Source organism: Eutrema salsugineum, unplaced genomic scaffold, assembly GCF_000478725.1.
Source record: "Eutrema salsugineum unplaced genomic scaffold, Eutsalg1_0 scaffold_8, whole genome shotgun sequence".
Taxonomy (NCBI): domain Eukaryota; kingdom Viridiplantae; phylum Streptophyta; class Magnoliopsida; order Brassicales; family Brassicaceae; genus Eutrema; species Eutrema salsugineum.
Genome location: NW_006256414.1, coordinates 6,430,792 through 6,444,608, shown reverse-complemented (window position 1 = coordinate 6,444,608; position 13,817 = coordinate 6,430,792). Strand labels below are relative to the sequence as shown.

At 37.3% G+C, this 13,817-nt stretch overlaps 3 protein-coding genes across 3 annotated transcripts; 2 read left to right on the top strand and 1 right to left on the bottom strand.

Annotated features, from left to right (window-relative positions):
• The first annotated feature begins 1,732 nt into the window (after positions 1–1,732).
• Positions 1,733–2,723, top strand: LOC112081638 (protein EMBRYO DEFECTIVE 1674). Its single transcript, XM_024148465.1, is given in 3 exon segments — positions 1,733–2,320; positions 2,322–2,397; positions 2,400–2,723. Coding segments are annotated over 3 exon segments (819 nt in total). The 5' UTR covers positions 1,733–1,768; the 3' UTR covers positions 2,591–2,723.
• Positions 2,724–3,087: 364 nt separating this feature from the next.
• On the top strand, positions 3,088–6,038 carry LOC18009761 (protein NETWORKED 2A). The gene is made up of 2 exons (XM_024148462.1): positions 3,088–3,196; positions 3,313–6,038. The coding sequence occupies exons 1-2, from the start codon at positions 3,103–3,105 to the stop codon at positions 6,036–6,038; spliced, it is 2,820 nt and encodes a 939-aa protein (XP_024004230.1). The 5' UTR covers positions 3,088–3,102.
• A 113-nt stretch (positions 6,039–6,151) lies between these two features.
• LOC18009676 (nascent polypeptide-associated complex subunit alpha, muscle-specific form) lies at positions 6,152–11,518 on the bottom strand. The gene is made up of 6 exons (XM_006392257.2): positions 11,090–11,518; positions 10,802–10,991; positions 10,154–10,240; positions 9,132–9,491; positions 8,059–8,203; positions 6,152–7,889 (listed from the first exon to the last, which is right to left on the bottom strand). The coding sequence occupies exons 1-6, from the start codon at positions 11,158–11,160 to the stop codon at positions 6,322–6,324; spliced, it is 2,421 nt and encodes an 806-aa protein (XP_006392319.2). The 5' UTR covers positions 11,161–11,518; the 3' UTR covers positions 6,152–6,321.
• Between the last annotated feature and the right edge of the window lie 2,299 nt (positions 11,519–13,817).

Here is a 13,817-nt window from a genome sequence, read left to right as displayed (position 1 = left end):
GGTTACCAAAATAATAATTTATATTAAGGGACAACTAAAAAAATTCTAAAATCACGAAAGGACAACTATGAAGAATTTTGGACAACTGGACAATTGGGTATAACTATGTACAAAATTGACGGTGCACATGTTACAAAGTGCATATGTTCTTTTTTTGTCGGCACACATGTTTTTTTAATTAATTTTTAATTAATTTTAATTATAATTTTACAGTTACCAAATTGTACTTAGTATTAGTTGTACATAGTTGTACTTAGTTGTCCATAATTGTATTTAATTGTACTATAATTATACTTAGTTGTCCATAGTTGTACTTAGTTGTACCATAGAAGTCAGATCATGAAACTTCTATGTTCAGCTCTACACCTGAGCTTTTGCAACTTCTTTTTCTTCATTGGCTGCAGCTATTAGTTCATCAAACTTCTCTGACTTCAAAGACAAGACATAACAAATATTCAACAAGACAACAAATTCGATTCTTTATCTCTAATATTCAACAAGACAACAAGTTCCTCCATAGAATCGATTTCTCTTTTTGTGAAGAATGTAAGCTGAAAAAAACACAGATTAGCTTCTCGTTTTATAGAACTTAAGCCTCAAGGGAACACAAACGAGTTAGTCTTGATGCACCATCTCTCCACCAAAGCCATGATCGCGTCGTAGACGCTGGAACGCTGGATTTCTGCCACACCACTGCGTTGGACTCAGCCATCGCATTTACCCACTCGATCCAATTTACCAACGGCAAATCCTATCCAGAAAAAGAGAATCTCACCGACGGTTTCTCTGGATCCGACGTCTCTGGCCGAGACATGAACGCATCAAGTGTAAGCTCGAAAACGTCATCAGAGCTTGTTTGGCGGTGGTGTAATTAAGGAGCTGTGCCGTTCAAAGACGTTCAAAGACCTTCGAACCGGAGATAGATCCTGGAAAGCTAGACGCCGCGAAGCAAAGAAGGGGATCATCAGGTGCAAATCTAATTGATACTCAATTGTTACAACGGCGAGATTACCTCATGCGCAAAATCCCAATTTTTTGTTGAGATGAAAACCAGACCAAGTTCAGGGACACAAGCTTTCTTCAAATCCAAAACAAAGCTATTAAATTAGTCTCTGCAAATCCAAAATTCATGTATATATATAGAACAATGCTTCATCAATTTTCCTTCATTCAAAAGTCGAAATCACTTCCCTCGTGGCTGGATTTCTGGCAAACCTTAATTTCAAAACCCAGAATAGTTTCACTTCCAAATGCTCTTCGTTGGTGAAACAACAGCACATTCGTCTTTGTATAATTCCCCTTTGCGCCAAAATGCTTCATGGATGAGAGTTGAAGGTATAGATTTTTTTAATTGTAAATTTAAAATGTAATTTGTGTAATTATTTGGGGATAATCGATTTTGAATTAACAAAAAAAGAAGGATAAATTAATAAATGAAAATATCTAAGGAGGTTGGATGGATATCCATGGGTCATTGGGTTTGAATGGGTTTGATCCTGGTTTTAGTGTAAATAAAGAGACAAATAAGAAGAGGGTAGTATTCTCCAAGTTTTTTCTTATTAAAAAAAAATCAAAATTAAATTACAAATTTAATACATGGCATTTTGGCTTTTTTTTTTCGAGAGCGTGGCATATTGGCCTCGCGCTCATGACTTTTGAGCACACTTTTAAAAAGCGTTATATGGCACTTTTCGCTCACTCTAATCTCTTCAACTATCACCACTGAAAGAAAACAATTTCTCAGTGAGACCATAGAAACGTTGTGGTGATGACGAAGTCAAAATCCCAGTCCCTCTCAGCACGCCGTTCCTCGCCGCGTACTCGCTCCGGTGCTATGCCTGAACCTATTTCCTCGCCGCGTACTTCCTCAAGATTTGTCCCGAAACTAAATTCCTCTCCCAGAACCAACGAGATTTCTCGAACGCCATTTTCCTTCGGTGCCGTCACTCCCATCGCCGGAAAGCTAAAATCAGTCTCGTTATCCGATTGGTGGCTGACGAAGAAGACAAACCAAAAGGGTTTGTGTGTTACAGGATTCGAATTGAAAGGTGGATCTGAAGCGAGGCTATTTTCATCAGGAGCAATCTCGAGAAGACATGATAGTATCACGCTCGAGACGTTTGATGGGCTTACAGTTTGTATCAGTGGATTCATCAATCGATCTCGTACTTTACAGAACGGATTCTCCTCTGAAGTTTGCAATCGATTTCTCTTAGGGTTTCCGTATAACTGGGAAGATAATCACGATGAAGAAGCAGAGAAGAAGAAGCAATTCAGGAGAGAGGAATGTCTACTGAATTAGCAGCTTCAAAATTTTCCGTTTATTTCCTCTGACTCCATGCTTCAAAAGTGTGATCTTGGATAATGTTGTTGACAGTTTAAGAGCTAGTACTGAGAAACAGACAAGAAATGTGGGAAATCAAGAATGGATGATGATGATGATGATGAGTGTTTGGTTCCAAGAGTTGTGGTAGTGAAGACTAGAGGCATGCTTAGACGAAGAGAAGAGAATGAAACTAGAGTCCACACAACGTACAAGAAGAAAGAGATTAAGTTTAAGAGAAGGATAAAGCTAAGAAATTTCTACTGAATTAACCTCAGCAACATTGTTATTTTGACTCAACTTAACCAATTGTATAACCTTGAACTTCTAGTTCTTGTTGTTGCTTTTTGTAATGTCTGTTTTTGGACACAACAGAAAAAATGGAACATATTTTGGAATGTTTTGTATACAAAAAATGAAGTAAAGGATATGCCAAAATTAGTATTTGATACATTGGGTGCAAAAACAGTTATAATTAAATGATAAGAATGAAGAGAAAAACAGAAAGAGCAATGCAGATAAGAAAGAAATGTGAAATATTTTCAATTTCATTGGTCTTATCTTTTTTGTTATTTGTCAAATGAGACATCCTAAAAATGAGGTTAATCAAAGGATTAACCAAAATACTCGGACATGTCCATTACACATGGACAAAGACTACTTCTTTCTTCTTTGTCTGATCCTGAAAGTCTCAAAGTTCTAAAATTTACACACATCACATTGATGAATTGGTCATGTTTGAGCCTTCTTCTCCTTCTTCTTCCTAAGGACAAAAAAAGATGTTGCAGAGAGCAGCGAGCAATGCTTATTCATGGTGGTGGGCTAGCCACATCCGTACGAAGCAATCAAAATGGCTCGAGCACAATCTTCAGGGTATGTTTCATTTTCCTTGATTCACATTTTCATCTAATAACATATGTTCTTGATCATGTGTGTCATTGCTTAATTCAATGAAGATGATTAAGCAAAAGCATTATCTGGTGCTGTAGATATGGAAGAGAAAGTAGAGTATACTCTTAAGATCATAGATGAAGATGGAGACACTTTTGCCAAAAGAGCTGAGATGTATTACCGTAAAAGGCCAGAGATTGTTAATTTCGTTGAGGAAGCTTTTCGATCATACCGTGCATTAGCTGAACGCTATGATCATTTGTCTAGAGAGCTTCAAAGCGCAAACCGCACAATCGCCACAGCTTTCCCTGAACATGTTCAGTTTCCTCTGGAGGATGATGATGATAATGAAAATGAAGATCCGCAGAAACCGCCTAAGCATCTTCATCTGATTCCTAAGGGAAGCAACATACCTGAAGTCCCTGAGATTCCAAAGAACGAATTCAGGAGCCAGTCTATGATGTTGTCAAGAAAAGGACCAGCTGGTCTGAAAAGGACAGTATCTTCTGCTCAAGCGAAGCGGGAAGTTGCGATTGTGAGTTCTGGACTGAGTAAGGAAGAGGGCTTGGAGGAGATTGATAAGCTTCAGAAGGGAATCTTGGCGTTGCAGACTGAGAAAGAGTTTGTGAGGAGCTCGTATGAACAGTCTTATGAGAGGTATTGGGATTTGGAGAATGAAGTAACTGAAATGCAGAAAAGGGTTTGTAGCTTACAAGATGAGTTTGGTCTTGGTGCTGCGATTGATGATAGTGAAGCTAAGACATTGATGGCCAGCACCGCCTTGAGCTCTTGTAAAGACACACTAGCTAAGCTTGAGGAGAAACAGAAGCAATCTGTTGAAGAAGCGGAAATCGAAAAGGAAAGAATCGACACTGCTAAAGAGAGGTTTGATGCACTGAGGAACAGATTTAATAAACCGGAAATTAATGATCATGGTGAGGTTATTAAGACAGAAAAAGAAAAAGATGTGGTTCAAGAATCGAGCTATGAATCTGAGAGAGAAGATTCAAATGAGAATCTCACTGTTGTGAAGCTTGCGGAGAAGATTGATGATCTTGTGCAGAGGGTTGTTTCATTGGAGACCGATGCTACGTCTCATACTGCACTTGTGAAGACATTAAGATCAGAGACAGATGATTTACATGAACATATCCGTGGTCTAGAGGAGGACAAGGCCTCTCTTGTTTCGGATTCCACAGATATGAAACAGAGAATAATCATTCTTGAAGACGAGCTGAGTAAAGTTAGAAAGCTATACCAAAAGGTGGAGGGTCAGAACAAGAGTCTACAGAATCAATTCAAGGAAGCCAATAGGACTGCAGAGGATTTATCTGGGAAGTTACAAGGTGTGAAGATGGATGAAGATGTTGAAGGAGCCGGAATTTTCCAAGAATTACAAGTTGTTTCAGGATCAGAAGATTCAAAATCAATCTCAAAGGAGACAGAAAGGAGAAGTAGTGTGGAGGAACAGAAGAAAGATGACATTGTAGTTAAAGAGAGTGAAGGAGCTCAAGAAGAGAAACCTGAGATCAAAGACTCGTTTGCTTTATCAGAAACAGCAAGCACTTGTTTCGGAACAGAAGGAGAAGAGCTGGTAACAGAAGACGAAGATGAAGAGACACCAAACTGGAGGCAGTTGTTACCAGATGGCATGGAGGATAGAGAGAAGGTTCTGTTAGATGAATACACATCAGTACTAAGAGATTACAGAGAAGTAAAGAGAAAGTTAGGTGAAGTTGAGAAGAAGAACAGAGAAGGATTCTTCGAGCTTGCATTACAGTTGAGAGAACTCAAGAATGCTGTTGCTTACAAAGATGTGGAGATTCACTCGTTACGCCAAAAACTCGACACGCATGGGAAAGACTCTCCACATCAAGTAGAAGGAAGCAATCAGTTGGAACAGGATCAAGGACAACGAGAGAGTGTGAGCATTAGCATTTCACCAACTTCAAACTTCTCTGTTTCCACTACGCCGCATCATCAAGTTGGAGAGATGAAGAGAACAAAGTCAAATGAAGTTAGGGTGAAATTTGCAGACGTTGATGACAGTCCGAGAACAAATATTCCAACTGTGGGAGACAAAGTGCGTGCAGACATTGACGCGGTGTTGGAAGAGAATCTCGAGTTCTGGTTAAGATTTAGCACATCGGTGCATCAAATACAGAAGTACCAGACAACAGTTCAGGATCTGAAATCAGAGCTATTGAAGCTGAGAATCGAAAGCAAGCAACAGCAAGAATCTCCAAGAAGTAGTAGTAATAATACATCAGAGGCAAAGCCTATCTATAGACACCTTAGAGAGATTCGGACAGAGCTCCAGCTATGGCTAGAGAACAGTGCGGTTCTTAAAGACGAGCTTCAGGGAAGGTATGCATCGCTAGCTAATATCCAAGAAGAGATCGCGAGAGTCACGGCTCAGTCGGGTGGTACTAAAATAAGTGATTCCGAGATTAGTGGTTACCAAGCTGCAAAGTTCCATGGAGAGATACTTAACATGAAGCAAGAAAACAAAAGGGTCTCAAGCGAGCTTCAATCTGGTCTTGATCGTGTAAGAGCGTTGAAAACCGACGTGGAGAGGATTCTGAGTAAACTGGAAGATGATCTTGGGATCTCAAGTGCATCAGAAGCAAGAACAACACCGAGCAGGAGCTCGTCGAGTGGAAGACCAAGGATTCCATTACGGTCATTCTTGTTCGGTGTCAAGTTAAAGAAGCATAGACAACAGAAGCAAACTGCATCATCTCTCTTCTCTTGTGTCAGTCCATCTCCAGCTCTGCAAAAACAATCTAGTTACGTTAGGCAACCTGGAAAGCTCCCTGAATAAATCAATCATTCAATCATCTCTTTGTTATTTCCTTGTTTTCTAGCTTTTCTGTCTTGTACCAAAACTATTGACCAATGAGTTGCAAATTCAAACTGTATCTTCTTGGTTTTCACTGTTTTCTAAACTTTGAAAATCTCTTTGGAGATTTTTAAAGTAATATTTATTGAAAACTCATAATACTAATTAGTAGTAAGTAGTAAGCACTACTGTACATCATCATATTCTTGTTTGAGTCCTAAAAAAGACATTAATGGAAAAGCACTAAAACAATGAGGCAAATGAACTACAACCCCTTCTCCACGGTCCCTGTCACGGTTGCAACATCCGGGCTTTTGCCTTGGCTAGTTTCATCCTTGGGTTTTGATTCTGACTCGGCTACAACGAGAGGTGAAACCGTGGCACTACTCTCTTTTTCAGGTGGTTTAGCCAACGGACTTTTATCGGTGCTACTGCCAACTTCAGTCTGAAGTACTTGGTTTTTCTTAGGCGTAAGACAAGGAGGAGTCTCCACTTTTGTAGCCACTGGGTTTCCTGTACTAGTCACTGAGTTTGTTGAGATGGTTTTATTTGGCTGAGTTGTTGTTGTTGCAACCAAAGGGCTTGCTTTGTTTCCTTGAGTTTGCTCTTTCTGTACAACAACCTGCTTGGAAGAGGCGGTGACTGCTGTTCCCGCGCTTAGCTTTTGTGTAGTCACAGTAGCCGCAGGAACTACTCTCTGTGTTGGGGCCAACCTTGACGACGCAAAACTAGAAGGAACTGAAGTGTTCTGGATTGTAGGTCCTTTGGAGAAAGGAGCCATAGGTGAAAAAGGCTTATTAGAAGGTGATGAAGATATCAAGTTCTTTGGGCTTCCATTAACTGCATTCCTTATATTCAAAGGCCCAGACACTTGAGTGTTGGTAGCGGCAGCAACACTCTTTGCTGGCTCAGCCTTTGGTGCTGGTGAAATATTTGATGGACGAGGCGAAGAGAACGCAGGCGCGGTTTTTACAGGCTCAGCCTTCGGTGCTGATATAATACCTGATGTACGAGGCAAAGAGGGGGCCAAAGGTGTTTTAACAGGCTCAGCCTTTGGTTCTGATATAACACCTGATGGAGGAGGCAAAGAGGGCGCCAAAGCGGTTTTAACAGGCTCAGCCTTTGGTGCTGGTATAACACCTGACAGACGTGGCAAAGAGGCTGCTGGAGCGGCTTTAACAGGCTCAGGCTTTGATGCTGAGATAACACCTGAAGGCCGAGGGAAAGAGGGTGCCAAAACTGTTTTGCCAGGCTCAGTTGATGTACCTGATGGACGAGGCACAGAGGCTGCCGAAGCAGTTTTTCCAGGCCCAGCATTCAGTGATGATGATACACCTGATGGACGAGGCACAGAGGCTGCCGAAGCAGTTCTTCCAGGCCCAGCATTCAGTGATGATGATACACCTGATGGACGAGGCATAGAAGCTGCCGAAGTGGAAGCGGTTTTTACAGGCTCAGCATTCATTACTGATGATGTACGAGGCAAAGAGGCTGTGGAAGCAGTTTTTACGGGTTCGACCTTTGGCACTAACACAGGAACAGCGTTTTTTCCTGGTTCAACCTTTGGCACTGATGCAGCAGTTGCCAGGCCAGACATACAGGCTGCAGCAGCTACTGAGTTAGCTGTTACCATTAGTTCCGCTCTCGAAGTGGAATTTGCTGTTGTTTTCTTTGCAGTAACTCGAGATTTTGAAGTCGGAATGGATGTTGCTGCCCGGGGCAGTGCTTGAACTACTGGCTGAGACTGTTGTCGAGCTTGCAGTGAACTACCAGTGTTGGCACCATTGGCTTGAGCTCCCGATATGCTACCGGGTGAAACCATTGGAGGTACACCTAAACAAACAGAGTCAAATTGATAAAAATCTAATTGAGAGAAAGCGGTAGGACTAAAACAATTTTACTTTGCAGGAAAAAAACAACTTAAGCAAGCATAACTGAGCCAGAGCCTAGACGAATTGATAAATAGCAGAATTAGCTGGAAAGGATCGTCTGTTACTCATACCTACTCCAAGCTTTTTTGAGGGAACTCGATTTCCCACTGCCAAAGATAATGCACGATTAGCTGCCATTTGTTCTTCTGTTCGCTGTAGGCCAGATTGGGAAGAAGAGTTTGAAGTATCACACCTTTTCCTTATAGCCCCCCACCGCTGCAAATAAGAAAATTCATTTTGTTACCACCAGCAAAATGAAAGAAATTTTCTGTATAGCAAGCATCACAATGCACACCCAACTTTTTCCTCTTAAATCTTTCTTAAAGAGTATATCTAGAACCATCAGAAATGATCTGACAAGAAAATATCCAAAAAAATGGTGGACAGAGAAGATTATTTCCTTCAGCAGCTATCTTATATGCTTGTCAAGAGATCATTAACCATATCATCTGGAGATCCGTTGCCGGGATTTGAACCCGGGTAAAATGGGGGGGAAACTCACATCCAGACCAAACTAGATGACAACGGATATATTTCTAGACCAATGACCACAGTTCTGCTATATTCTCGATATGTAATAGTTACTACAAACCTCCTTCCATCAACAGAACAGGGATCCGACAAAGAAAAGTGTGAAAGATGGCACCTAATGTAGTTGCATCTAGACAAAGTGTGACATATATGGTGTAAAACCGTATGAATATAAAGAGCTCACGAGGTTTGTTTGAAGGGGTCTGCTATGGTTCTTCTTTTCTAAGCCAACATTATCCTTAACAGAAATCAGATAATGGTGCATAAGCAGGTAGTAATACAAAGAACAGGGCATTAACTGAAAAAGAAGAAGAAGGGGTGGGAACATTATCAACAGAGGAAACTGTCATCCCTTATGCCTACTGACTATACACTCCAAGTCCTAGATCATACTCACTTCATTTGAAGCTCAAATTTCTTTACCTAACTCCTGTTAGTACCAAATGGATCTCTGCGTGATGTTAACGAACCACTATGCATATGCCACAGGGTAATAAAGAGGAAAGAATGCATTAACTACTTAAGAACGCTCATGCATGCTGATACGAGAGGATGCACAAAGTACATGAAGATTATCCAAAGATAAACAATATCAGCCAAATAAAATTACAACCTGGGAGAGTTGTGAGGGCGTTTTCTCTCCGTCAAATTCTACCTTCGCCATAAGGGCCCAGCTGCCTTCACCATGTCGTTTCACAGCAGTGACCAGGTTCTCATCCTCCTCAGCTGACCATTTTTTTCTTCTCTTCCGAGTAGCCATGCTGCTGGCTAACCCATTTCCATTATGTCCCTCAGCTGCTTTCTGAAGAGAAACAGGAAAGGTGATATTCATCCCTCTTGACGACCAATACGAGTCTGATGGTTCCTGAGGCCCCTTATGCAGGCCATAAGGTATGTTAATGGTCAAGGGAGCCTCAACCATTGAGTCTTCAGGAATGTCGGACTCACTTGGAACATAGGAAGCAGCAATCACCTAAAAAAGAGAGAAAAACAGGACACTTAGCATTTGGATCATTAGGAACTCAGAATAAGCAGACATCAATACCCAAAAATAGTAGCCCCCACTTCATTATTAGAAAGAGTGTATGGTAGTATGCAAAGCACTAAGTAAGATTCTAATCATACTGATTGAGTAAAGAGTCAAAGGGACAACCTAACACAACTTTGATAAAAAGTTAGAGAAAAGAATAAGTAAGCTCCTTAGTCCTTGCCATGGAAGAATCCAATTTCTGGGTAATACAGAACTTTTCTACTGCGCTTCATGAGCTTATCAGATAAGGAAACCCAAAGATTCAACAAAAGGAAAATGCAATCATAATCTGCTAGTTCTCTCATAAATAGATATATCGAATATTTTTACACCTCAATAAAAATTCTAGCAACCATTGCTGAATATCTAGAAAACTATCTACGGAGTCACTTATATGAATCTAGAAAATTATGTATAATACAGACGAATGAATGCGAGGAAACTAGATAAACAGTAGGAACTCAGATATCTCGGGAGCAAATGTCGCAGAGAAAACAGCACTTATGATGCAAAAAAAGTATAGAACCAGCTCTTCTCTGGAAAATGAACAAGCATTTTGAGAGGAAGACGAATCTCAGAAAATTAATCTTCTATTTCCTTCTTACTTTCACATGCGCAACAGCTTCCGCGACTGCATCAACGCTGACTTCAGGGGAAGCTTCCAATTCACACTCCATGTCACTATCATCATCCTGCACAAGCAAGAGCTCGTTAAAATTTACAACTACCTCTTGTAATGCACAGCTATCACATGATACAGAAATTCATCCCACCTTAAACCAAAATGCTTTTCACCAAAAGTTTCAATATCAACAAATTAAATCGAAACAAGAAGAAGTTTCATTCTTAGACTGTCAAGAATGAGTGCAATAGCCACTCATCAGACACTATTTCCTATTCTAACAAGTAAGAATCCGAAACAAAAGTTTAACACAGTCTCTCAACAGTCATTAACAACGCAACAGAGTACTTTGTGAAATAACAAGAAACATAGCCAACAAACAAGGTCCTCTGTCTTCCACCCATACAGCCAGACAGAACCAAGTTCACAAGAAACCGTAACAGTACCCTAAAAAAAAAGAGCAAACAACAGCAGAAAACCCCTAATCTGATGGCAAACTGAATTTCTAACAATATAGATGTACCTGTATATCAACAGAGAAGTCAATCGAATATACAATCATTGTAGAAGGTAAGAAAAGCAACAAAAAAACAACCCATCAAAGTACAAGACGAGTGAAACCAATACGGACCTGAAGCTGAGCATTATTTTCCTTGGGGAGGAGAGAATCTCGATAAGCAAGATGCCGCCACAGCAACTGGTATTCTCTAGCGTTGGTTATTCCAGTATTAGTCTTCTTCACTAACTCATTCCAGTCCATATTGGGTTTAGCGTGATATGCCATTTCCTGTAGCAACTTCAGTATCGTCGCGGTGTCATATCTGCAGCAAAAGGTCAATCCCCAGTGTTCACACAAAATCAATTGATACCGGAGAAAAAAAAGCCGAGAGGAGAGAAGGAAAGCGAATAACGAAGTTACCTCTGTAAAAGAGTGGCGATGTCTCCTTCACTGATGAACTCTTTCCTCTTATTATTGCTGCTATCAACCATTGTCGTTGTTTGTAAACAGCAATTCACATGTTACGGATGTGTCAAGTCAATTAGATCGGCAGCGAAATCTCTACTCGAAGGTATCAATTTCAGTGATAAAACCCTAAAATGGGATTTGGGATTGATAGACAATGAAATGAACTAGGGCGCAGAAAGCGCAGATGATATCTCTGGAGATGGAGAATGAAAGCGATTTGATGATTGGAGAGAAGAGGAAGCTTGGTGCTGGGGATAGTGGAGGCGCGTGGAGCGCACGCGTACGGGTGGGTTTTTGCTGTGAAGAGAAAAAAACAAAAGACGCGACGGAGGAAGAACGGTTGCAGTCAGGCTCGCGATAATTGAAATCTACAGTGACCGATTTGCCCACAAGTTTAATATTTGTTCGTCAAAACATAAATCCCATTTTGATGGCATGATATCATCATGATAATACTTTTATTTCGATGACAAATTATATTTTTTAACCGATTTTGTCCTTTATTTGATTATTTTAGGAAACAAAATTTTTAATTTTTAATTGTAACAGTTTTTTTTTTCTCAACATACTACTCTCTTGTGTCATAATAATGTAAGTTGTTTTGGAGACTTTTTCTTGTTTAATAATATAAGTTGTTCTCCAATTTTTATGTAACTTTTATCTTTATTGTGCAACCAATTATATTATGCAGTAATTTTTTTATTGGTTGAATATTTTTTAATTTCTATATTAAATATAATTTTAGATGTAAAAGTAAATTTCTTAATATTAATGTTTTAGCTAAAAGAACTTATATGATAAAATAGAGAAAGTATTATTTATATGGATGTTTAAATCTATTATATTAAAACAGAAACACTTTTAGTACTGGCATCCAAAAATTCTCAAATTTATTTAAAAAATAATTATTTGAAAATAATTTTAACATTATCCTATTTTGTTGTGATATTATTTTAAAAATATATTTTCTTTTATATATAAACTAATTCCGAAAATTAGATATCAATTTAGATAATTAAAAATTTTCTTAATATATGTTATATTTAATTTAATATTTTAAAAAATTATAAAAAATACAATTAAATTTAAGTCTAAAAAGTTAGATACTAAGTTAAATTACTTTAGACTTTTTAAAATATATTTTGGATTTAATTTAATATTTAAAATTTAATTAATATTTTCCTAATAACACATATGATTAACGAATATGTTATTGTATTTTTTTAATTGTAATCAATTAATCAAAAAATTTACATATTGAAAATTGATAAATATTTATATTATATGGTAATTTGATGGAAAGGTTAGATTTTTCATAATTGTGATTTTATGCAGGTTAAGTTATTATAACATGCAAGATATTAAATGAAAAATTATTTCAAAAATAATAAATATTTAAATTATATAGTAATATGAACAGACGGGTTATAATTATGTTTTTATAACCACATTTTTCATATTAATAGAATGAATAAGTTAGAATTATATTTTTTTTAATAACTATCATTTTTCAATTAATAGAATGAACGTGTTATAATTATTTTTTATAATCGTTAGTTATAATAATACTAAAACTAGATAAAAATTCTATATAAACAAAAAATGAAATTTTTTCATTTATTAAAAAATTTATATCTAAAAACAAAATATAAATTACACTACAAAATTTGATAAAATTCTCATGCGGATGCACGGGGTAAAATTTAGTAAACGTTAAAGCAAACGAATATATTAAATAGTTTGCAGTTCTTTTTCTAACAGCTAGAAATTAAGTAGCTAAATAAGTATTATAAAAAAAAAATCCATAGCTTTCTTTTAAATGGATCTTAGAATTGATAACTCCAACGAGCTCTTGAATATCTGAAATTACACATATTTCTTGAGTAATTGGGGTTAGCAAGTTGCATGGTTTATAAAAAACATAGTCATATCCAATTTACCGTTATTTCATAAACATAATCAAACATGCACAACTAATTTTATTTATAAAAATTATTATTTGTTTTAGTAATAAATAATATAATTGACTTCAAAAGAATCTTATCCTAGCTATTATATTAATAAAAGTTGAAGCTAAATGCCTCTAAGGATGTACACATAGAATTAAAAAGAGCAAATTTTACTGGTCCATATCAACATTCGAAATTAAGAGAGTTTCCAAAAATTAATATTATTTTAATAACATATATATAAAAGAATAAAGAAATTCTGTATAAAATTTCCATTAACAACAAAAAACTAAAATTATATTAAATTAAAAACATTTTTTAAACAAAATACAAATTTATTTAGATATAAAATAATACTAGGATACTGGTCCGCACGCATGTGCAAGCTTGAACGTTTTTTAAAATTTTAATTTTATTGGGTATATTGTTAAGTTTATTGGGTCGAATTTTATAATATTGATAATTGATAGTGTGTGTGGGTACAGTATTACTAATTTTAGGCCGAATGGTATGTTATTAGTATAAGAATTGGACTGTGTCTTACAATTAGCTCATATTTACAGTTATAAATTTTAAGTAATTATAATTAGGTATGTATAATGAAGAAAGTGTAGATGAAGGATACATGTAATTATGAATACATACATTAATTTTATGTTCGTAAGTTATTCATCGAAATGTGATATATATGAACATATTTTATAGATTATAGTGAAGATGTATTCATTTAT

What these genes read in the sequence shown, in the direction of transcription:
- LOC18009761 (XM_024148462.1), top strand. Translation starts at nt 3,103, where the DNA reads ATGTTGCAGAGAGCAGCGAGCAATGCTTATTCATGGTGGTGGGCTAGC. An exon ending in GCTCGAGCACAATCTTCAGG is followed by an intron (nt 3,197 to 3,312) that starts GTATGTTTCATT and finishes CTGGTGCTGTAG; the next exon opens with ATATGGAAGAGAAAGTAGAG.
- LOC18009676 (XM_006392257.2), bottom strand. Translation starts at nt 11,160, where the DNA reads ATGGTTGATAGCAGCAATAATAAGAGGAAAGAGTTCATCAGTGAAGGA. An exon ending in ATCGCCACTCTTTTACAGAG is followed by an intron (nt 10,992 to 11,089) that starts GTAACTTCGTTA and finishes CTTTTGCTGCAG; the next exon opens with ATATGACACCGCGACGATAC. An exon ending in AAGCTGTTGCGCATGTGAAA is followed by an intron (nt 9,492 to 10,153) that starts GTAAGAAGGAAA and finishes TCTCTTTTTTAG; the next exon opens with GTGATTGCTGCTTCCTATGT.